The 26,435-nt window shown below is 41.0% G+C and overlaps 1 protein-coding gene across 1 annotated transcript; it reads left to right on the top strand.

Moving 5' to 3' along the window:
- Positions 1-8,056: 8,056 nt before the first annotated feature.
- Pask (PAS domain containing serine/threonine kinase) lies at positions 8,057-23,367 on the top strand. The gene is made up of 22 exons (XM_073090239.1): positions 8,057-8,187; positions 8,376-8,481; positions 8,559-8,647; positions 8,924-9,078; positions 9,515-9,660; positions 10,056-10,229; positions 10,605-10,724; positions 11,148-11,331; positions 11,673-11,797; positions 12,148-12,376; positions 12,676-13,431; positions 13,738-13,905; positions 14,859-15,025; positions 15,542-15,653; positions 15,872-16,047; positions 16,589-16,729; positions 17,339-17,538; positions 18,012-18,145; positions 18,594-18,731; positions 19,061-19,156; positions 19,625-19,758; positions 22,170-23,367. Exons 1-22 carry the CDS (start codon positions 8,171-8,173, stop codon positions 22,320-22,322), a joined length of 3,720 nt encoding a protein of 1,239 aa, XP_072946340.1. The 5' UTR covers positions 8,057-8,170; the 3' UTR covers positions 22,323-23,367.
- The last annotated feature ends 3,068 nt before the right edge of the window (positions 23,368-26,435 follow it).

Below are 26,435 nucleotides of genomic sequence, written 5' to 3'. Positions count from 1 at the left end.
ATTTGGCTTTCGCCTCCAGCACTCGTGCCCCCAACAAGTCCACCGCATTGTCGAGTACATCACAAGCGGGTTTTATCCAAGACGTAACAAGACACTAGCAGTCTTCTTCGACGTCGCCAAGGCTTTTGACAAAGTCTGGCATGGAGGACTGGTATACAAGCTATACCATTCTGGTCTTCCTGATCGCCTAGTCCGCATCGTGGCTTCCTACCTTCAGGACAGAACCTTCCGCTACAGGCACGAAGGTATCCTCTCTCCCCCACGCCCCGTAACAGCCGGAGTCCCTCAAGGCTCAGTGCTCGCTCCTACATTATTCATATCGTACTCCAACGATATTCCTATCCCCAAAAATGGGGTGCAGCTCTCACTCTTCGCCGATGACACCGCCCTTTACATCCAAGGGCAAAAGGAGTCATCTGTCCTCGCCAAACTCCAACGCTCGGTCAACGAGTTAGGAGATTGGTTTAGGAAATGGCGCATCGAAGTCAATGCGGAGAAAAGCTCCGCAATGCGCTTCGACCACAAACGCAGGCGTTTAAACAACCTGCCCTCCGTCAAATTACTTGGGGCCCCCATTCCATGGAGGCCCACAGTAAAATACCTAGGAGTTACCCTTGACCCGGGCCTCACCTTTAGACCCCACGTCTCTAAGGTCACCCATACCGCCCGCTCTTACATGAGCCGCCTCAACGCCATGATTGGCAGACACAGCAAGTTGTCAGCCAGGAATAAGCGAACGCTGTATAAGGTTTGCATTCGACCGGTGTTAACATACGCCTCTCCAGTCTTCGCTCACGCGAATCCCACCATCCTAGACAAACTCCAGGTCATACAAAATCTCTTTTGTCGTCGGGCACTTAATGCCCCCTGGTATGTCAGAAACGCTGACCTCCACCGCGACCTGGAGCTCGCTCCAATACAACAAGTCCTCAGACAATTCTCTGAAGCGTTCTTTGACCGCTCAGAAAACCATCCCAACCCCTTAATCAAGGGTGCAGCGGACTATGCTGCCCCTCTTCCTACCCGTTACAATTGCCGTCGGCCAAGAAATATCTTGACTGACGCTCCTAACAAACTCTCCACCGATGTGGAGAATCTTCTGGCCGCCCACAGGGGCGTACAACTCTCCATAGAGAATCGTCTTCCCGACGATTCTAATCTTATTCATGATACGTTGACACCTTCAGTGTCATCTATCCAGCGGTAGCTCTCTAGGGAGCGCCGCTAGCGCCTCTCGCTCCGCAAACGAGAGGTCGCTATCCGATGTCGGCTGTACGGTCCCCTTGGACGAATGCCTTAAAGGAGTTTTTAGTGGGATGGTCCTCCCTTCAGGAGGACCTTTCAGTCAGCCCCACACGACGCAGGCACCGGCCGTCGCGGCCTGTAAGTGCTTGGACGCATTTTTTGCTCCTCCCTCTCCGTAGAGGGTCAGCCCTTTTTCCACCTACATCTGGGCGCCAAAAAAAAAAAAAAAAAAAAAAAAAGCCAGAAAAGTTGTATTCGGCAGCGAGCTACAGAGGAAGAAATAAAGGATTAATCGAAGAGAAGATTTTTATTATACAGTCCACTACAGATACTCTGAATCGTTTTACGATCACACGCTCGTACATTCTTACGCATATATTAATCAGAGCAGTTCATTTGCAACAAATATGAATTTGATTTATGTTTCATAATATCAACCTTCACTTTTTATAATTTGAAATCCACTTCCGCCGTAACGATTGTACTAGAAATAATTTATCACGCCTAAGATACAGTTCTGTCTAGATTTCTGCTATTGAATACCTGTTTAGAGCTTAAAATATCTAGTGTTAAATCGACCTACTATCAAACACTTTTAGTAGAATGTGCCTTATGATTCAAATCATATTATTCTAAGTACGTAACATCTTAAGTGGTTTATGTAATACTCTTTGCACTATAGCCCCAGTTGAAGTTAATATATATTAAGACGGATATTCGTGTAAATGTACATTTTTATAGGATTAGAGTACCAAACGAGCTTACAGTCTAGCTATCAGATGGTAAGTTGTCATTGGCGCCCGTCACGTGAAAATCTGAATTCTATTACAATTGCTTTCCTTCACCTAATACAATGATGGTCTTCTTACATGGAATTCAGTCTATACAGCTACACCCTTCTAGTGAAGAACTGCTTCACGTTAGAAAAGGCGGGTCGAACCAAAGGTGGTAGAACCAGCAATAGAAGATTTACAAGATTGTCACAAAAAGTCTTAGTTATTAAATAGGTACTTACTTCAAGATCTTTTGCATAGGATATGTGACAGTTCTTTACTTAGTTAAAGTACTGTGCAGCTGTGCAATTGCGTTTTTGCTTTTTTTATTATTGAACATTGCTCATTTGAACTGTTCATAAACAGAGTTTTTCAGCATCCTGTAAACATTCCCTTAAAATTTCAGCCATTTTCCAAATTAACCTAGATTCTAAAATTAGTCAAACTAAAATAAAAAGTGGTTATGTTCAGGCAGCGCACGTATAGGCAAAAAGTGCTTAGATAATAGCAGTATTTTTATTCGGACAGACACACTTCAATTAAACTCCAATTTACTTGTCTACATCGTATTGTCAGTTTAATGTATACTTACGTAAAAAATAGTTCACTCCACAAAACCTGTCTTTGTACTTAGCATAGAACCAGTCTGTTACATACGTGTGACGTAAACTTGACATACTTTTTGTATTAGCAAATTGTTCGCTATTCCAAACATTTTCCGTATACCATGTACCTACATTGTATAGTACTATGTACGAGTACGTATACCAACACGAATTCGAATTTCCATACGTCACAATCTCGATTGCTCGGAAAAGACTTTAATTAAGACAAGTAAATTCGTATTTCGAAAACAATGGAACTCGAAGTTTGAGGCGTCAGTCTCTCTGCAGAATCCCCTATACATAAATACTTAATATGACGTCAGAATTAATTACACACATCTCTGCATCTGAAGTGCGGCGCCACCAGCCCTGTCGACTTTAAAGAAAACACATTTGATATCTGACCACGGAATCAGTTTTCGAGATTATAATATAGTCTTACAGAATAGCCCTCCAATAAGGTACAGGGCAGTGAGTGAATGTAATGTCAAGCCAAAGGTTACACGGCTCCATTCGCCGTAGCTAACCACGAAATAGCCAGATTAAGGAAACTGCATATTGATGATAATTTTTTGATCTAACAGAGTAGCATGCGTGAAATTCACTTAATGTTAAGCGGTCACGCACGCACCGACTTACGCATGAGGCAACCCTCTTAGACTTCAGTAACCTTACCATTACGGCCAATACGATTTCCTAGTTCAGACACAATCCACTAGGGGCGCTGATTGGAATTTGTATGGGCAAATACGTAAACAAATACCAAAACAGTCATATTTTTCAAAACGTATAAACTCCTGGTAAGGGTACAGATGCCCATGTGCGGCTGTGACCACTTGCCGTCAGACTACACAGGTACTTGTTTAGGTACTCCTTCAATATTATAAAAATAAGTATAGACTTCTACCTGGAGCTCTCAAATATTTTACTCTCCACAGTTATTCTTAAGTGCTTGAAATACAAATGTACATCGAACAATTTCAATAATATATGTATTATTTCGAATAAATCGTGATCTAAATACTTAACTTATATTATTCAGGTTCTATGTAAATAAATAAATATGCAATCGATATTTAAAATTAAGTTTAAATAAATATTCTGTTGCATAATCTCTAGACTACCTAACTAATTATATTCAGTGTCAGAAGGCTGGCTACAATTACACAGATATCTCACTACACTTTTACTGAACAGTGAACGACAACGCCCACCTGCTCCACGGATCCAGAGATGTATCAATTTCGCAAATACAAACAATGTGTGCACTTTCAAACGTAACCTCATTCATAAATCGAATAATAAAATAAAGTCGCCCACACACGATTCCGCACGACAAGATTGTGTACTAGTTGTACTACCAAGCTTCAATTGACAAGTGCGCGATCAGCCGTATAAGGCAATCACGCAGTTGTCAATTGTAGCTGAAACATATTTCGACGATTCGGTTGTATTTTTTTTAATGTTCGTAAGATAATAATCATTACGAAACCAGCTTCAAATCGATTTTATCTTTACCTATCTAAATTTAATTATATTAAAAGATATTGAACAAAGTATTTGCGCCTGTTTGCATAAATAGCTTCCGGAGAATTCCGAAAAAAAAATTCTCTTTAAAAAAATAAATTACTACATGTACACTACTACGCTTATAGTATAGTTAACACCTTTATGTACCTTACGTTAGAATGTTACCTTATGTTAGAATTACCTACTTAAAAACATTACACATTCAATATTTCCCTTATTGCAACTGGTCGATATAATCGATACTGTTACAATTTTACAAAGTCAGCATTACGCAAGCATACTTAGATAATACGTTAACATAGCTTCAGTTCACTGTTATTTTATTTTCGCTTAATATGGATTAACTGAATCAGCGCTCGAATCAGCAAAACCTTGAGGCATCCAATTGAATGGACGTAACATTCGACCCATATTAACAATCACCTAAAAAATAAATCCACCTCATTGTCTTAGCGATAATCTCTATTGTTCAGAGATAGTCATTCAAGGCTCTCATTTGGTCTTATTTTGTTTGTTATAAGATCAAGAAGGCCATGTATGTGAACAATATAGAGTACCTCGACCTTTCAACTTTTCAACTGTTTAAGAAATGTGTGATATATGCTATGAGTCTTAAGTCACTCTTAAGTATTTTGTGTAGATGGTACAATTATATCTACATACACGAGTAGTATTGCAATAGCAAACGAAGTTGGAATTCATCTGATGGTTAGTGGTCGTACCCGCCCATAGAAATTGAGCATCTGTGACCAACTTCTTATAGAACAGGTTCAGCCGAAAGCACAACTTCTAAGGATTATTCATTTACAAGTTAATAATTTGATCAATGCGATGTGTAGTATAAATATAACGATATTCACTTTACCTTACCTTACTGACCTTACCAATTATAAATAATATATTCAGAGCTTAGTTGTGAACAAAGACCACAGGTATAAAACACATGTCATAGTGTATTTGTATCTTATCAACATACAATATTATCGTATGGCCAAAAAATATTCTGACTCTATAATTCTTTCACAAAGTTCCTTTGTCATACAATTTAACCATTTGGCATTTCGTCTGCAGATTAAAAAGAATAAAGAAGTCTATACGTATCTAAACGAGTCGAGATTGACTATTCAAAGTCCTAGGTATTGCGAAACCAAAACTATGTAGCTTATAGTGCCTTCATTGTTTAAGTCTAGTCTAACCTTTTTACGTGTCTAAGTTCCTACCAACCAAACAAAGATTTAGTAACCAGAGCCTCGTATCCGTGATCAGAGCCGCCCTACAATCAAAATCAATGTCCGTCCAACTCTGTCATGTAGAGTGACTAAATGTCTCCCTCAGTAAAGGACGTCCTGGATTTTAAATCCTAAGGATTTCATGTCTAATACCAATAATAGCCGATTAAAATCAGTTAGGTATAAAATATTCAGTTTTAATTTTTAAAAACCCATCCTCAATATATAATTTACTTAAGGTAGGTTGGTTAAGCATACATAATTGATTTTAAAACGAAATGTAAGGGAAAATAACATTTCGTCCTTCTTTGTGACAAAAACCTGGAAACCGTAGTTCCGTAGCTTTACAACAATAATTAATTACACTTTATAGAACAACTACTCGTACTGGCGTTATTTATCCGTGTCCACTCGTATGTCAATATGAATCTTAATAATTGGTTTAGAAGGTGTAAATTGTATGTGTGAATCAAATCATAATTAGGTCCACTTATAACTGGGTGGAGCAGATTGAAAGGACTATAAAAGGACCTTGAGTTTTGAAAGTGCACAGCAACCGGAACGTTGGTACCTGTAGTTTATCGGCATATCTACGTTGTAGATTGGTTTCTAGAGAATTCTATACAAGTGAAAATGATTTCTAGCACTATTATCTATGTGCTTTGGTCATAAATCCCATAACAATTTGAATATCCTTGATTTTACTGATTCGTTTGCAATGCTTTTGGGAACTTGACTAACAATAACAAAGTGAAATCAGATAAAAACAAGTTTCGTGTAATTCACGATCTTATTTCAATCTTACTCGAAGGTAGTGTGTTACATCCCTGGCTGTCCTTGTCTGCCCTAAGAAATCATTTCGCACGCCCTACGACAACAACGACAGGTATCCCTAATAGGTTGCACCTAAAAAAGGGACGTATAACACGACGGAAGAAGGTAGAACTGTACCCTTACCAGGAGTTTTTACGTTTCGACAAATATTACTGTTTTGGTATTTGTTTACGTATTTGCCCATACAAATTCCAATCAGCGCCCCTAGCGGATTGTGTCAGAACTAGGAAATCATATGGGCCATTTTCAATACGGTCTCAGTTAACAACAAAACGTATTATGTAAAAGCAACATAGGTCCACACTACTTATGTATCTTAGTAATAGCACAAAATAAATGATTCTTATGATTTGAAATGTACTGTGAGACTGAGGCACAGACCCAAAACGTTCTAGCCTAGTCATCCAATGTAGTAACGCACCTGTTCCCAACTTAAAATTATGGTCCTCATGAGGTCTTATTATACCTAATTAGGGCTGGTCTCTATAGACGGTAGTGGCCACTAAAACTAATCGAGCAGACTGGATCCTCATTTGTCGTTTTAATTTAATACAAAAAAATGGAATACATGTCCCAATCGTCATGGTTGAGTGTCACTACCCTCAAAGATTTAATCAGAAAGAAAATCATTACACATCAACTTCAACATGTCAACTCGGTGTATATGAAGTTGTTTCACCGTGACTCGTCCGTGACGAAGTGACAAGTCACGTCGGGCGTGTTGTGTCAGCATAACACGTCCACTCCTCCTGGCAAAATATCGCATGTTACCTACCAACTTTAGAATACAGTAACAACAAAAAGCACAGTTTTTTACACCAAATGTCGCTCGACATCTGACTTTGTAACTATAATATATAATATCTATAATAATCACGACAAGTGAAGAAAACACAGCACGAAACTTTCAATTAAATTAAAAATGAATAGAACTTTAAAAGAAGTAAGAGAAAATTATATTAATTAGCCACCTCCGTCAAATAGTTAATGTATGTATGTTTATATTTTATAATTACAAAAACAAATAAAATGTAACTAAAAATAGCAAAAGAAACGGGTCTGATTGTATTGGTCGGGCTGATACTGCGCGCTCACTCCCGGCCGCTATCCCACTACTGCCCGATACGGGGACTTTTGGCTGCTGGGTTTCCCCTCTGGCCCGGTTCGCCCCTCCTTAGTTAACCTGCATCCCCCAGACTCCTCCGGGGGATCCATATTAATACCAGGCTTAGTGTGGACGTCCAGTCAACATGGGCCACACAGCACCAGGACTCCCGACCTCAAACCATCCTCCGGTTCCGACCTCCGAGTAGCCGGATTACAGGAGACGCCACGCTCCCAGTCGAAAGATGAGGCGAATTTTTGATACAGCTGAATATAAAATACCATGATTCAAATCTAGTGTTTTTTTTTTTTTTTTTACTTAGATTTTCTTCAAATAATAAGTTTACATGTGTAACCAATTTTTACTATGAAAATTGATGATAAACATTACAAAATTGTGAAAAATTTTAATTTTACAGCGACATCTGTCTTATGTCGATCACATTAAATAAAAGTTGAAACACACTTAGTACAAGTTGTTGGCGTCACGGAACAGAAGTTGGCGTTACAAATATGGCAAACATAGATGACACTAGTGCGGGATGAATGATTGTAGTTATTGCGGAAATATTTTAAATGTGGATATGTATTTTATTTACTTAAAGGGTGGTATTTAAATAAAATTTTAGGCCTTACATAATGTATGGTTTATTTTAAAAAATAAGTTTTGATTATGTGTAGCTTTCTGAACGTTTGCTTATTTGCACAATATGCGTGACAGCTGTTTTCGGTTTACTTTTGTTTGAAATAACTTTTAGTTGGCCAACGACAAATTCTCGAAAATACTATAATAATAAAGGAGTAAATAAGTTAAAAAACTCGCTAAGTAACATTATAACAATTTTACAAGATGTTGAGTTACAACAGGTACGTTATTTTTATAATCTTTTCGAACTACAAATTTAGATCGCACCTATTTGAACTTGCGCGCTGTAATGTATTGATTTTCTTTCAAAAATAACATTAGTGAATGTAAATAAATCATAAAGCTGGTCTTTAACGATTTGTTAGCATTAAGTCGTTAAAAAAGTGAATTAAACGTTTAATAATTATAGGAGGAACGTAGTGACCGATACGCCCAGTACTACCCCCGTAAAAGCAAGATTGGGGAGATTCCTCGACGTATATTCACCCGAGCATCTCAATTTGACGCCAAAACCTGTAAGATACCATAATATTATTCTACTAGTTTATTAAACTGTTAAACAAACGCAATTGATATATCTTCATTGTTATAGAAATCCACACTTAATTTTGCTGCTGTGTCAAATGAAAACCAAAAGTTCTTCACACCTATTAAATTGCTGGACATTGAAAATAAATGCAGGTAAGAATAATTTAAGTGAATCAAATGACTTTATGATAGATCATTACACCAGGCAATGTGTTGGCTGCCTTAACATAACTATTAAAACCCAACTAAGTTTGTTATATTATGGTAAGTAATAAAATATTTTTATTACATCCAATTTCTTGAAGTATCCAAATATTTTAATATACTCAATGATTTATGATGGAATATATAAATAAATGAGACATATGAATTAAAATAAAAAGCATAGTCCCCATTTCACTATATAAATTTATGATAAATATGTTCCAGAACCGTCAAGCCCCAGCCTGAATTACAAAATGTGTGGAGCAACTGTTCCTTCGAGGGCAACCAAAGCTTTCCACGGTTGAAGCGCAAAGTCAGGCCTATAAGGATGGAGTTAGAGACCCCGACTAAAGTTAAACAGACTGTTGATTTAGTTAGAGGTGAGTGTTTTCTCTGTATTATGACTTACTCTTGAATTTAAGATTTTTCAAGAATTTAAGAATTTTTCAAGTCTGAAATAGTGAAAAATGATTAAAAGAGCTATGAGGCCAATTTTGATAAAAACTAATGGTGCATCATTACAAATATAAAATTGGTGAAAAATCAACTTCCCTAGCCTAATCATATTTTTTTTATTGAAAAAAGGCAAGTTAATTTTGGAGAAAAAAAATGCACTCCCCATATTATTTTACGATTGGGTACTGTTGGTCACCGGGATATAATTTTTCATACAACAAATATAACTTAGTATTTTAAGTATGAATTGAATAACAAAATAAATATAAGTATTGAAAATATACTATATTAAAATTAAAACTGTAGCTTACTTGTTTAGTTAATTCTATGGACAAAAGTTAGTAAAACTCCTATCCACAGTTGATGGGCCAAATGGCTTGCGATTCAATGCAACACTTACAACTGGTGATGTAGCCGGCTCTCCAGCGCAGTCACAGACAGATCGCCTGCAACAGGCTATCAACCCAAGCAAGGCAGTGTTCACTATAGAACCTAATTCTTCTAAGGTATGTATGTTTATTCAATATAATTGTTTTTATTATAATATTCAGACCAAAATAGAGCAGAAATCTTTAGCTAAGTGTTAAAGCAGTGGTGTAATATGAGAATGAAATAGAAAAAAAGACTGTTATGACGACTTTCATCTCTCCTAACTTAGAAGCTAATTTCAAATTGTATAACCTATTGAAGTTTATTGGCGACATAAAATACAAAAGGCCTTCTATTTGAAGATTTCATCGCCTACACTAAGGGTACCCAATAAGTAGTGATTTGTCCTCCTGTCCTCCTCCAATCCAATTTGCCTAGCAGATTACCCTTGGAGAATCAATCTTAAATTGTTATCTAAAAATAAAGTGCATGATGCCTCTTACATAATACCTATGTACTTTACATTTTGCAGATTTTAATAGTGAACAACAAGGCATGCTCCCTGCTTGGCTACTCATCTGGAGAACTGTGCGGACTGAGGTTCTCCGATCTACTAAGGAATAGAAGCTGCAAGGCATTCAGCCTACATGAGCCGGAGGACGGAGATGCATCTGATGATGGAACAGTGGTATTATTGAGTGGAAAGGTTGGTTTGTGTTATAGAATACAATGTGGCATAGCAATTACTCTTCTTATCTTGCTCTGGAAATCATAGAATGCAAATTAACAATAAAATTTAAAAGACAGGTAAAAGCCTTATGTCGCCAATACGTACAGCCAAGCATGGTGATTATGGCAAAACCGTCAAGCTTACAGGATGGCTATGTTCAGCAATCTACTTCAATAGCTGATGGATAGAGTAACTATAATGCACAGCAGTTTGGCACCACAGTTATATCATAATGTAAATAAGACCATTTTAGGTCTTATGATTCTTCTGCAAACAGTTCTTAATCTACCTCTAGTAATACTCAGATGATTCTACCCCCTATGAACTGATTTACTTCTGCTTTTATTGCAGGTCGTAGAACTCCTGTCAAAAGATGGCGGCACAGTACAAGTTTCGCTCTGGATAAGACAGTTGGATAACGATGGGCCTTGCCTAGTAGTCGCTGAACCAGTCAGCTGCAAAAATGTTGTGGTAAATACTTAGGTTTCTATAATTTATTTTATAGATTTTTATCATCCAGTCTTACTACTAGAACATCTTGTTACGGTTAACCATACTTTCCCGGTAGGCATTTAATAGCATAATTTATGTTTATGAAATGTATTTATTGAGAAGTAACTTCTAAATTTACTTGCAAAGAAGTCTTGCGTTTATTTAGTCCCTTAGGGGATAAACTTTAAAATTTTTCACTATGTTCTCAGTTATTTACTGACAAAATTGCTGCTGTCCTCACTGTTACCAGTTTAAACCATTCATTTTTAAGTCGGTCACTCTTAGGTTATATATTTTTTGTTGTTGTGTTTTGTTGTATAGATTTTTTTTTTATTTTTGTGTATCTCCTTAATAATTATTGAATAAAAACTGGATAAACATCCTCATCCCTTGCTCTTCCAGTTGACGATCGAAGCGGACTCCGGCATGGTGGTGTCGTGCGAGGGCGGCGACGCGGCGCTGCTGTTCCAGGCGGAGGCGCCCGACAAGCTGGTGGGGCTGCCCATCGCCTCGCTCATACCCTCCATACAGCTGCCCCCCTACGACGCTCCGCTACCCAAGAGTGTTGCTAAGCAGAAAGCTACTGGTAAGTTTGTATTCATGCATAAGCTGTGTCAGATATTGTTTATTTTGTATACTTACATGCCAGGTCATCTATTAATTATGGGAGACATCCATCATAAACACCATAAAATGTTAAGTGCAATGGTACCTATTGATCTAAATTTTAAAAATAAATCTATCATCTCAAGTACCCTTTACATGTGATGTCATTGTGAAGTCAAATAAGTTTATTTATTTTTCGGTAATTATTACATAAAAGTATTTGGTCAAGAACAATCCAATACAGAATTTCCTTTTGTACACTTTAAATTTAGATTAACCAGGCAGGTGTTTATATAAAAATCCGTACTTTATTATTTACAGGACGAACATTGGATGGCGGATGCTTTCCGCTTTGCCTTTGGATATCAAAACCAGATAACACTGAGGCTGCGCCATGGTCAGCTATAAAGGGCAGCAAGAAGGATCTGTTTGAAGTTAATGTTAGGGTAAGTTACAAAGCTTATGACTTTCTTATTGTACACATTAAGTAATGTTTGTGGGTGGTGACTCTACAAACTATGAAACCAGGAACATGAGTAATATAAAATAGAAAACATATGAGTAAATAAAAACGTCCAATGTTTATAACAAAAATGCCACAGTATACTTCATCAGAGAGCCTTTAAAACCTTCAAATGGACTGTTGAGATTAATTAATTGTAATTTGGTCAGTTCTACATGTTCTACTATCATATAGAAGTAACAGCCTTATAACCGGTGAAAAACATCCAACACCACTTGGTCACTAATTCATACTATACTCATAACAAGGATTGCAGCAACTAAACTGTTACAGGTGACATACAACGTAAGCGGTCTCCTGGTAGTGGACGAGAGCGGCATCATCTCCGCTTGCAACCAACACTTCGCGATGCTCACATTCGGCAAAACTCACTCGGAGGTGATCGGCCATCACATCGAGGAGGTCATACCAAACTTCTGCAGGGAGGTGGACCTCATCAAAGTGCAGGAGAGGAACAGGAATATGACGCTCTCGCCCGTTAATAATGACGATGATGGATCAGGTATGTGTTCTTTCTTGTACTCTTTTTGGGACCTATTATAAATGTATTTATTTTTTGTGCATTGCAAATGATACTTACTAATACTACTGATAATTGTCAGTTATATATTTTTGAACTGGAACTGGATCCGAACATTTTAATGTAACAATAAAGAGAATTATGCTGTATTCTCCACGTGGCAGTATATTACATATCTTTAGTGCTTAAAACCACGAAGTTGCTTTCTAAAGTTACGAAATTTCTTTTTTTTTTCTATTATGTTCAAGTAATTTTTCATTGTATGTAATTTATTGTTGCAGCATCAGATACGGATGAAGATTCATGCGGCGCGTTCAATGGCAGCCAAAAATCTGCCTGTATGTCACTCAACGTACAGCAGTCAATGTTATCCACTACGAGGGAAAAGTCCTCCAGCGCCCTCTGTCTGGACAAGTCGTGCAGCATGGTCACACACACGCCCACACCTACTCAGGACATGGTGTCGAGCATAAGCACGACAGAACAGAGGAACGACATGTCTGCACTACCTGACGTTACATCTGGGATGTCCGGAATATCCATTGATGATGAAAACTATTGCCATAGTAGCATCTCTAAGTCGCGCTCGGAGAATATACTTCGCTCTGAACACAGTAATCCAGTGAAACAAGCTCAACTGAACAACAAACCGTCGGAGAAGTCAGACTCGATCTACTACACGTCGCAGCATTCACAAGAGGTGACGCCGACAGGGACCACGCCAGTAACTCCCAACACGCCTCGTGTGAGACTGAATGATCCCTCACTGCGTCTGTCCTTCGACTCGAGCAAGTACAGATCAATGAAGGTGAATGTCTCGAGGGAAGGGCGAGACGACAAGAGCAGCTTGTCGATCGATTTCTGCGACTCCAACGAGACCAGTGCGGATTTCCTTACACCTATTAATGAGATGCCGCCGCCCGGCTGTGAGATCGAGGACTTGCCCAAACACAATGGGAACGACAGTATTGATAGCCTGAGTAATGACAATGATCTAGAAACTCAAACTGAATCGGCTCCGAGGAAGAAATATGAAGGTTAGTTATAAGTATTGATAATTATTGTGAAAAAAGTTCATTCATTACTTTATATTCCATTACACCTGATTAAAATATACTTTAGTATTATAGTTATGTCAACTAAGGCTTGCATATTCACATATGTATACTTACATGCGTTCAAAAAATATGACTTCAATTTCAGTACTGATGGTGACACAAATTAGCGGCGTCTCGCTTAATTTCCATTATGTATGACCGAGATACAAACACAAAGCCACTATTATACAATACATACGTTATCAAAAAACAAAAAGAAACAATATTCCTTTACTCGTTCCACAGACGAGCCGCCAGAGACCCCGTGCGTGGCGAAGCGACTCCTGCGCACGAACGTGACGACGTCGACGCCGCAAGCGCGCAGCAAGGACCAGTGCGAGTGCGTGACTGATTGTCAGCACAAGGACGGCACTTACAGAGGCGTTGTAGTGCATAAGGACGGCACTGAGCTTAGTAAGTTTTGATTTATAGACTGTAATGTTTTTTGAGTTGAATTCAGCGTGTGTATAAAGTATGCTGTAATTAATGTTAACTTAAATAAAAGTCTTATTGCGTCGTTATGACTTTTTGATAAATATTCTCATCAAAGTGATAGAGAGATCGGGTGAAGTGAATTTTTTCCTAATTTTATTACATTTTTTTTTATATTGTAGGAGTAGCAGTTGAGCAAGCAGTCCACCACATGGTAAGTGGCTACTGCCGCCCATGGACATCTGTAATCAACCCCAGATAGGATTAGATATTCCTACCTCAGGTCGCCCTAAGGACTAAACTGGAACGCCTCGGAAAAGTATGTCTCCCTTACCACACCCTTCAAACCGGAACACAGCAGCGCCTAACACTGCTGTTATTAGGTAGAACTTTTTTTTTCTCGAGGGGGAAACCTAAAGGTACCCGACGACGTGGGAGCGACGCCGGGTTATGTGGGATTTTTACCGCACTAAAACCCCCCCGGTGGCCGTCCTCAACGCTTCTTGGAGAACTCCGGGATCTCCAACGGAACACAACCGGAGCCCTCCAAGCGCGATGCCCAACGGGCTCTACCCTGGGGGAGCAGTTTTCGCTCCTCCCACACCATGTAGTGTTTACGACGGTATGCGACCACACATACCGCCGTCCTTCCCGGGGTCGCTTGCTGGACGGTTCGAGCTCCCACTCTTGCCGCCTGCAACCCCGGAAGCCCCCTTTTAGTCGCCTCCTACGACAGGCAGGAGATACCGTAGCCCTATTCTAGTCCCGGAACTACAGGGACATATTAGGTAGTACTAGGTGTGGCGGTGGTGCCGCCGGAGTCGAACCACAAAGGGTTCTACCACCTTCACTGTGGAGTAGTTGCTGGAGCGCGGAGCTTGAGGTTCGCGAACATAGCCTCCACCTGGCTTAACGTAACGTGTGTAACGTTCCAGGCGTGGTGTACACGGTGTCGAGCATGCAGCTGTGCGGCGGCGCGCGCGTGCGCTGCGTGTGGCTCGGCGTGCGCCCCGACCGCGCGCCGCCGCACGCCACGCTCGCCTCCAGCCTCGCCTCCACGCTCGCCTCCACGCTCGCCTCCACCGCCGACAGCGACGCGCAGGTACGCGCCACGTGCGACACGACGCACGATACGACATGTGTCACGACGCACGATACAGCTTGCGACACGACAAACGATACGACATGCGACACGACAAACGATACGATGTGAAACACGACAAACGATACGACATACGACATATAATACGATACGCGACACGATGTACAATATCGTACAACACAATATGGCACACTTCACGATATCTTACCACACGACACTGCTCACGCCACTCTACAGCACGGCGTGACATGACGTGACGCGACAAGTGACGTACCACACGAGGCAACACCATGACACGCTTCTTGTAGAACAAGAAGTGCATATACGGCACGACGCTGCCTTACCACAGAATACCACAAACTATGTCGTGCCACGACGAAAGGAAACTGTACAATACCTTAACTTACGGAAGCCAATTCTCCTAAGCTATACATAATTTTATTTTTAACCCATAGGCTAAAAACCCGTTTTAAATATTTGTGATACTTAATTTAATTAAAAATTAACTTTTCTAAGGGCAACAAATCAGCGAGCAGTAGACCACAGTCCATGTCGTTAATGAGTCAGTGCGGCGAAGAACAAACTGCTGGCGAATACAGCAAACATTATGTCACACTTAAACAAATAGGTAAGATATATTTATCTCATATATTAACTAACGAAGTAATTTCTCTGCGTAAATAAAAAAAAGGCAAACAATGATATAAATAAGTAACGCTCATAGTTTTCATCATCAAGAATTTATGGTATGAATTATTGTGTGGTTTTTATCGAAATCCTGGCTGAGTAAGCCCGAAAGCCGTTGATATAAATATACCTTTCCTACTCTTTAACTGAAAATTACAGGCAAAGGCGGATTTGGATGCGTGAAAATGGCCTACCGTCGGTCAGACCGACTGCTGGCCGTCGCCAAGTTCATATTGAAGGAGAAGGTCGGCGCTCAGTTCTGGGTGGAGGGCTCCGACGGGAAGATGGTGCCGCTCGAGTTGAACCTGCTGTTGACGTTGAAACATCCTAATATTGTGAGTACTGTGTGAATAGTATGTCTCCCTTACCACCACACCTTTCAAACCAAAACACAGCAACACTTAACGCTGCCGTATAAGGCAGATATAGGTGTGTTAGTGTGTGTGGAAAAGTACAGTATCAAATAGATATTATGAACGAGTCGATATTCACGAGCAATGACCGTTGATCCTGGCCATAATCGCGATGTTATGAGTGAATAATAAAATGTCACCCATTCATTTAAGTACCAAAAAATATCGGTCAATTTTAACAGACACATTTCCGCTCCAATACTATAACTAGTGATAGTGGTTATTATGAACAACTCACGTGCAATAACCGTTGACCCTGTCCACTCTCACGATTGCAAGAGTGAATGATAAAATTTCACTCATTCATTGAAATACCAGAAAAAATCAGTCAATTTTACATATTTTCGGTCCAATGCTTAACTCGATCGCGGCGTTTAACCGTACTTTAAATTCAAGGTCGCCTGTGCAGAAGAATTAATATTACGATGATGTGTATGATGATGATGATGATGATGTATCGCAGGTGAAGGTGATCGACGTGTTCGAGAACGAGAAGTACTTCCAGATGGTGATGGAGAAGCACGGCGCCGGCATGGACCTGTTCGAGTTCATCGAGCGCCGCCCGCGCCTCGACGAGCCGCTGCTCAGCTACGTCTTCCGACAGGTTATAGTCCGCGTCAAACTGCTAGTCCGCTCTGAATATAGAAACGAGTCGCGTCGCAATAGCAACTTGTACATTTTAACGGGACGAAGATAGCGCAGGTCCCACGAGTACATAGCTGCGTTAATGTATGCGTTGTATTCGACCGCATTGGCTGTCTGCAGACTAGCAGTTTGGCGCGGTGGCCATGCACTTAGTATTATTATATTCATTATTCTAATATTTGAGACTAATACTATAGAGGAATTTAGAAGTGTGACGAGATGTGCGGATTTCAATTTCTTTATTGCCGATATTTCGACCCAGTTGCATGGATCGTGGCCACGGCGAAACTTTTGCATAAATATGTCTATTACATTTATTGATATTTAAAATGTATTTATAACCCACTTATGAGATTTATCAATTTCATATATAGAAAAATTACTTTATAAATTAAGTCCTCGTCAGCAATATCGTGATGGGAATAAAAAATAAAACTAATAAAGGGAAAAGACATATTTTCATACTCCTTGTTGTAGTAATCATAGTTTTGAACAGCCTTCAAGAAGATGATATTTGTAACCTATTCAGTTGAATGTAAGAGTTTTCTTTGAATAAATAAAATTTCAGATAGGACAAGCGGTGGAATATCTACACTCCCTTAACATCCTGCATCGAGACATCAAGGACGAGAACATCATAATCGACAACAAGTTCCACGTGAAGCTAATCGACTTCGGTTCAGCGACGTTCATGAAAAAGGATACCCTGTTCTCGATATTCTACGGCACCATTGAGTACTGTAGCCCTGAAGTACTTGCTGGGAACAAGTAAGTATATTTATAAGTAGATTTTTAACCGCAAGTAAGACTTCTTTGTATTAAGCAAACTATATACGAAAGATACATTCAAAGGAATTGTGTGTATGCCGAAATTGTTATGTTAAACATACACTGCTAACAAATACTAAGACCTGCTTTTTAAAACTACTATGTCTGCATAACAAAAATTTCAAGTGTCTATTCCTAAATCTCACCATATAAAACACTAGCTGACCCGGCAAACTTTGTACCGCCTGAAAATCTATTTATCAAATATATTTCATATAAAATATAGCCTATGTTACTCGTGGATAATGTAGCTTTCGAATGGTGAAAGAATTTTTAAAATCGGTCCAGTAGTTTTTGAGCCTATTCATTACAATCAAACAAACAAACAACGTTTTCCTCTTTATAATATTAGTATAGATAGATTTAACAATCTAATATTTTCGCAAACCTGTAATAATCTAATATTTTCGCAGGTACGCAGGTCCGGAACTAGACATGTGGTCGATGGGCATTACTCTATACGTGCTTACATTCTTCATCAACCCATTCTCAGACATCGAGGACACTATACAGGGGCCACTGGCCTTCCCACATACTGTCTCAGAAGGTACATGACTATACTCGGTTGCTAATTCTACTTTTGAGAAAATAAAATTAGTTCATATAAATATTTTAAGAATCAACTTATTTTTCTATTTGTTATATACTTTGTATAACAAAAACTGAAAAATAATTTTATTATATGAAAAAAAAACTATGGAATAATGTCTGACTAGAACTGTAAGTCAATCCTAACCCTCGGCAAGTATTTCTAAAGTTCAATCACAAAAGTGTCTTGGAAAATCAAATGTAAGTTTACATTTCACTCGTATTGTAGTGTTCCTCTGTAGATTTTTAGTGATGGTTTGATTGTAAGGCGTGTTTACTGGAGAAAGCTTAATTATAACTAGCTTAACACTAACATAATTATATTAGGGCGTCCTAGCTCCACACTATAAGAACCACGCATAAGAATGACTCTGCATTGTATGATGAATGTGCTAACGTGTGCGCAGATCTGGAGCAGCTGCTGCGCTGGATGCTGTGCAAGGAGCCGGCGCAGCGCTGCACGGTGGGGCAGCTCATGGCGCACGGCTGGATCAAGCAGCCCGTCGCCATCGCCAACTATGTCTTCCATGAAATTGTCGATTGCGGTGAGTCGTCTGCTCATTTTCATCATGAAGCAAAACATTTTAAATAATCTTGATGTGTCATTTTGTCTTTAATATAGTGCCAATTTAGCTTCATTAAAAGATGGAGTATAATAAATAAAATAATTGTATTGTTTGGTTGAAATCAACTTGTCACATTTCATATCATAATATGCTAATAATGCTAAGCATTCTTGTAAATTATACCTGTTGCTCAACTAAACTATACACCTGTTTAATTAGTGATTTCATAAGTAAAAAATAAAATATTATTATCAATTATTAACATATTTCATTACTTGCTAGATCATATAAATTCATATCTGATATAGATCGTCACGAGGCCAATCCAGAGATGTACTACAGTGGCAGCCTCGGCTCGCCTAGAAGCGGTTCACCAGTATCACTTGCCGATCCTCTTGCTAAAGGTATACTCTATGCTCTAATCTAGTATCCGTTTTTTAGGTATCATTTTCTATAGATTATAATTATCATTAATTTTAAAATGAAAATATATCTTGAGATTTGTTTACGGCGACACAACTGCCAAATTGGTTTTAAGGCACCGGCTACACAGAAGGCGTAATTAAGTGCGAGAGAGCGTCAGAGTGTTAGAAGTCGATCCTGACGCTGTGCTATAGCGCAAAGTTGTGGTTTACTGAGAGTAAGCGGTCACATAGAGCCCATGCGCGTAAAGCGTTCTGTCGTCGTTACGACTTCGATGACGTCGCTACGCGCCTTAACGTCATAATTCGCGAAGCATTGTATCTTTTTTAAAGATTTGGATACTAGGTAGCGTCGGGCGATATTTTCGGGCAAAATTTACGTTCTGCGAATTATTTGGCGGATTATTCGCGAGTGTCAAATGTTAATATAATTCCGATGGTGGTTCGCAGAGCGTTCCCTGCCTTCGGAGGTGGCGGTGCGGTCGGACGGCCGGCGAGTGTCCCGCGCACGCGGCCCGCCCGCGCTGTCCGCCGCCGAGCGCGAGCCGCACTCCGACAACTACAGCCTGCGCTCCTCCGCTGACGTTAGTACCGCCGGTGTAGTGTGCGGCAGAGCGCCCGCGCTGTCCGCCGCCGAGCGCGAGCCGCACTCCGACAACTACAGCCTGCGCTCCTCCGCTGACGTTAGTACCGCCGGTGTAGTGTGCGGCAGAGCGCCCGCGCTGTCCGCCGCCGAGCGCGAGCCGCACTCCGACAACTACAGCCTGCGCTCCTCCGCTGACGTTAGTACCGCCGGTGTAGTGTGCGGCAGAGCGCCCGCGCTGTCCGCCGCCGAGCGCGAGCCGCACTCCGACAACTACAGCCTGCGCTCCTCCGCTGACGTTAGTACCGCCGGTGTAGTGTGCGGCAGAGCGCCCGCGCTGTCCGCCGCCGAGCGCGAGCCGCACTCCGACAACTACAGCCTGCGCTCCTCCGCTGACGTTAGTACCGCCGGTGTAGTGTGCGGCAGAGCGCCCGCGCTGTCCGCCGCCGAGCGCGAGCCGCACTCCGACAACTACAGCCTGCGCTCCTCCGCTGACGTTAGTACCGCCGGTGTAGTGTGCGGCAGAGCGCCCGCGCTGTCCGCCGCCGAGCGCGAGCCGCACTCCGACAACTACAGCCTGCGCTCCTCCGCTGACGTTAGTACCGCCGGTGTAGTGTGCGGCAGAGCGCCCGCGCTGTCCGCCGCCGAGCGCGAGCCGCACTCCGACAACTACAGCCTGCGCTCCTCCGCTGACGTTAGTACCGCCGGTGTAGTGTGCGGCAGAGCGCCCGCGCTGTCCGCCGCCGAGCGCGAGCCGCACTCCGACAACTACAGCCTGCGCTCCTCCGCTGACGTTAGTACCGCCGGTGTAGTGTGCGGCAGAGCGCCCGCGCTGTCCGCCGCCGAGCGCGAGCCGCACTCCGACAACTACAGCCTGCGCTCCTCCGCTGACGTTAGTACCGCCGGTGTAGTGTGCGGCAGAGCGCCCGCGCTGTCCGCCGCCGAGCGCGAGCCGCACTCCGACAACTACAGCCTGCGCTCCTCCGCTGACGTTAGTACCGCCGGTGTAGTGTGCGGCAGAGCGCCCGCGCTGTCCGCCGCCGAGCGCGAGCCGCACTCCGACAACTACAGCCTGCGCTCCTCCGCTGACGTTAGTACCGCCGGTGTAGTGTGCGGCAGAGCGCCCGCGCTGTCCGCCGCCGAGCGCGAGCCGCACTCCGACAACTACAGCCTGCGCTCCTCCGCTGACGTTAGTACCGCCGGTGTAGTGTGCGGCAGAGCGCCCGCGCTGTCCGCCGCCGAGCGCGAGCCGCACTCCGACAACTACAGCCTGCGCTCCTCCGCTGACGTTAGTACCGCCGGTGTAGTGTGCGGCAGAGCGCCCGCGCTGTCCGCCGCCGAGCGCGAGCCGCACTCCGACAACTACAGCCTGCGCTCCTCCGCTGACGTTAGTACCGCCGGTGTAGTGTGCGGCAGAGCGCCCGCGCTGTCCGCCGCCGAGCGCGAGCCGCACTCCGACAACTACAGCCTGCGCTCCTCCGCTGACGTTAGTACCGCCGGTGTAGTGTGCGGCAGAGCGCCCGCGCTGTCCGCCGCCGAGCGCGAGCCGCACTCCGACAACTACAGCCTGCGCTCCTCCGCTGACGTTAGTACCGCCGGTGTAGTGTGCGGCAGAGCGCCCGCGCTGTCCGCCGCCGAGCGCGAGCCGCACTCCGACAACTACAGCCTGCGCTCCTCCGCTGACGTTAGTACCGCCGGTGTAGTGTGCGGCAGAGCGCCCGCGCTGTCCGCCGCCGAGCGCGAGCCGCACTCCGACAACTACAGCCTGCGCTCCTCCGCTGACGTTAGTACCGCCGGTGTAGTGTGCGGCAGAGCGCCCGCGCTGTCCGCCGCCGAGCGCGAGCCGCACTCCGACAACTACAGCCTGCGCTCCTCCGCTGACGTTAGTACCGCCGGTGTAGTGTGCGGCAGAGCGCCCGCGCTGTCCGCCGCCGAGCGCGAGCCGCACTCCGACAACTACAGCCTGCGCTCCTCCGCTGACGTTAGTACCGCCGGTGTAGTGTGCGGCAGAGCGCCCGCGCTGTCCGCCGCCGAGCGCGAGCCGCACTCCGACAACTACAGCCTGCGCTCCTCCGCTGACGTTAGTACCGCCGGTGTAGTGTGCGGCAGAGCGCCCGCGCTGTCCGCCGCCGAGCGCGAGCCGCACTCCGACAACTACAGCCTGCGCTCCTCCGCTGACGTTAGTACCGCCGGTGTAATTGGCGGCAGAGCGCTCCCTGTGTCGAAAATGGCGGTGCGATCAGACACAAACACGAAGAAAATAGAGCTACAGAGCACAACAAACTATGAAGGGAACTTGCTTAGTGTTCCACTATAGGACAAAACTTGCATCATGAAACAAGGCTTCATTAGTTACTGTATTTCAGAAAAAAATCCATAATAACATTACTTACAAGTTGTTTTCATCAACAGATCCTGGATATATCGTCGAAGCCGGTGTCGGACGCGGCGCTAACGGACATCAGCTCGGACGCGACCGGCCACGCCGCCTGCGACATCGACTACGACTGCGACCACTACGACTGCGACAGCTGGGACGAGTGCGAGCAGGACAGCTTCTCGTAAATAACGCGACTGAGCGAGACGGAATGATGATGATAAATAATTAAATACTGTCTACGATGGTCACACACGTGTACAATGTTTAGGTGCAGCGACACAAACAACATGAAAAGCGAAATAGCTATCGCCATTCGAGTTTAGATGTGTACCTATAAGGGATTCAAACTTTGAAACTTTTGCGTGATTTGCCTCGCCTCTTGAGCAAATTATTATTAACAATGCTTTCTAGAAGACGTGGCCCTTATATTCTTTGTACAGTGTATAAGGGATGGGATACCTTTGACTCATAAAATATGCATACAATCAGAAGGAAAATATCTTAGATATATTAAATCAGAATTAAAAGATCTACATAAACGAATTTTGAATCCAGAAGAGGTCTGCATGTAAGGTAAGAAATCGACATGGTTGTTGTTATTACGTTTGTGTGTTGAGAATATTAAATATTAAAAGAATTCGTGTGTGTGCCGTACGATTTCGAGAATCATGTCCAACGTTGACTACGTGTTGTAAGACTTTTAAAACTTTTATCTGAGTGTATTCTCTTCGCTACCTTCTTTGTCTATTATATCGCGTTAAAGTAAGATATAATATTTTTACAATCGTAGTAGACAAATGTATGCATGATAAAATGAATGTGATATGATATCTTAATTAATTTACCTTTAATTATACCATGCCACAGTACTTCCGTGGTCATGTAGTATGAAATTATTAGATTGAATATATCTCGTTTGTCTATAACGGTTTCATTCGGCACCGATTTACTTATAAATTTAAATATATGTAGACCGCAGTCCAACACGCTATACAAACTGAGGTGCTGTCTGTTAGACTTTACACACTTAAAATCTTGGATGCACTCGAAGTGGGTATGTTTCGTTATAAGCATTCCCTTATTATAATATTTTTTAATACGCACATGCCCTCGAAAAATCGGAGGTACATTACCAGAGTTCGAATACATGGACACTCGGATGGAGTTATTCTGAAGTAGATTATCATTGTTCTTTTAAACAATAGAGTAGCCCTAAATTCTATTCTGCTGTATCTACAGTGTAAACTCTATATAACGGCACTGAAGGGACTGTGCATTTTATGGCGTTATAGAGAGTGGTCGTTAAATGGAGAGAAGAAAAATCGGAATTAGAAAAAGAAAAAGTTTATTTCAGTCTAGTGTTAGTAGTTATGTATATACATAAAAAATAATCTTATTTGAACGCTATTGCGTGTTGTTCTTTTTTTTCTGACGTCTTTAGCTGCACCAGTAATTTTGTTGTATTTTTTTCATTATATTATTCATATCTTCTGATATTGAGGCATCTTGGTAAACAAAAGAACGAATTTCTTAGAAAGTTCCGTATGCATGATGCCGACAGTAGAGTTTATTGCGGGCTAGGATAATAAAGCGACAAAAGAACGTACACAGGTGCGCAGTTTTTACTAATTTTAGCAACTTAAAAGGTACTTTTTTTACTCAATTGTGGTCGTTATTGAGAGTGGGTGTAATGCTATGTAGAGTGTATCATTGTATGGAATACAAGCTAAACCAACTAAGCCAATTGATTTCGACGCTTTATAGAGTTTGTCGTTAAATCGAGTGACGTTACATGGAGTTTACACTGTATTTGAAAATGTTGTGAACAATGGAATTAAGTAGAGCTTTCTAGGCATTCAATGAAGAGCTTATATTTATGTGAGTAATATTTGTAGATTGATATTTAAGTGGTAGTAGACGTTCAAGGGTTAAGGATTAGTATTATCGACAAGTTTCTTGAGGAAATTGCAACTTCTTTGGTAAGTATATGTAGTTACTGATGTTACGACAATGTCAGCTTGAATATCGTAATGTGAATTTACGTCCAATTGGGCCATTGAAAGACATCTCGTCCGTGCGAAGTTATAGTGTCGACTGCAATGAAAATCTTGGTAAACCTGAATCTTCTTTTTAATATGTAAACGAAACTTTACGCTTGTTAAATTAACAAGTGTCAGTAAATAATATTTGTATTTTTTTTAATTTCTTTTGTTTTTACTATAAGAACATAGGTAACCGCGAAAGGTGGGTTCGCGAAAGTACAAGTTTTTTACTGCAGGTGACAATATAGAGAATAACCTTCTAAGACGTAACAGTGGGTAGGGAAATAACAGCTTTTGTATGTTTGTAATAAAACGTAGAAAACGAAAAGAAACGAAGCGGAACCCTTATGTTGGACTGATGGATATAATTATAATAGTCTGTAGAGTCGCCAAAGTCGCATATTAAGTAAAATGGAGATATTTTATTTTAATAAAAAACATGGTTAGCTTGTTAAAAATAATTATTTTGGTAGTGACGCTACATTAAATGCGTCATATTGTTTATTTTTATTTTATTTAAATGCGACTATATTATCAATGCGAGCTATATTTTGTAAAAGTATACTTATTACTATTTAATATTTCAAAAATGTCAGTAGCATATCGCTGTTAATAATTATTCCGATTTCACGTTTGTAACGGAACACTAATATATTCAAATTAATTCTAAATTAAAATCTTAAACAATTCTCTAAATTGTGAAGCTGCACTGTGTCATAGTGAAAACAAACTACAGCGTTATATATTGCATTCCAGTATACGGCATTCCACTTACTATACTATTATAACATTAATGCTTAGAAGTTTCGGAGCGTAAAATAAAGTTTCCTTACATGCTCCGAACTCCGTGCGTTCTAAGCCATCCGCGGAATAAACTTGAGACCGACATAAAATCTTAATATGTCGCACGACGTCAATCATATGAACCCTACACAGATGACACGATACTGATTATAAGGTTTAGTCTGATCAGACTTCAACATAGCTAGTGATCTAATCTATGGTGTACATCCAATGGTCTATTTTAAAGAATTTTCTATTAATAATTTCATATTGCTCTATAACAATAGGCACTTCAATGTTTCATTCCTATTTTGCTATTAGAACATATTATTTAGCTCGATATCAGTGTAGCTTTACGAAAATAAATTAAATAACGCTCACGTTTACTAGTCACCTAAACTTTTTCTACATTTACTCGACTTTATTAGCCAAATTAATAAAAATGTACGTGTTTTATAAATAAAAGTTAAACACCAAAAATAATATGCTTATAAATCAGTATTAAGAACAATTTACAATAAGACTTAGAGGCACATTTTTATGCTAAAATGATCTCAATATACACTTAGGAATTGAAATAATATTTAGGTTAATTTATAAAATTAATTATATTAATTATAACAGTCTAAATTTGTTGCGCACTATGCTCTTTATTCTATACAAAACTCATAATCGTTGATCTCGTAAAGTTAATGATATAAGGTTCTGGATCTTTTTATCCTCTGAGGCACGGCTATATAGAAGCGACTTGAGACTCACGCAACGCTAACTCACGACCTTCTTACAAATGTTTCCCATAGATGTCGTCTCAACAAAATATATAGAGGCAAAGTCCTCACGTCGGTTCTATGTGATCTGTGTATGACTAATGATAATTATTATTCTCCTCTCTACAGGTAGGCAGGCAAAGTATTGTGATACATACTATGTGACATAGCTTTACAAGTCCCTTATTAGTATATTGATTAGATTTTTAGGGTGGTCCATAATAATATGCTTAAAACTCATATACTTAACACTGTCATGCTACATCAGCAATAGTTACATTTTATTACATTATTATTACGTTCTTCATATGATGAACTTTGGAGAGCGTGAGTAAATTATTATACTTTTTGAGTCTAGAAATATAACAATCTATCACCCAAAGTTGTAAATGGTTATAGTTCCTCAGTTCAATTTTTGATGACTTCATAATATTCCAAAATTACCGTTTCTGGTGCCACCCACTTACTTATGATTCAAATGTACCAATACCAGTATTATGACAATACTGTAGTACATATTTTCGTAATTGCTAAGTAATAGTGTTATGATTATTCCTAAAAAGAACCAAAATTTCACTTAGTATGTAGTAATGTGTATGTAACATTGTAAATAACATCGACTCAATCGTAACATATCTATTGGGTTCAAGTAGTAAAATGTTTATATTGATTATATTCAAAATTAGATGGTCCGCTACCATACTTC

The sequence above is a fragment of the Epargyreus clarus genome, unplaced genomic scaffold (genome assembly GCF_041222505.1).
Source record: "Epargyreus clarus isolate Ecla_fem2 unplaced genomic scaffold, WU_Ecla_fem_2.2 ptg000003l, whole genome shotgun sequence".
Lineage (NCBI taxonomy): Eukaryota > Metazoa > Arthropoda > Insecta > Lepidoptera > Hesperiidae > Epargyreus > Epargyreus clarus.
The sequence above is the reverse complement of the archived record's forward strand: the minus strand, read 5'-3'. Positions and strand labels throughout refer to the sequence as shown.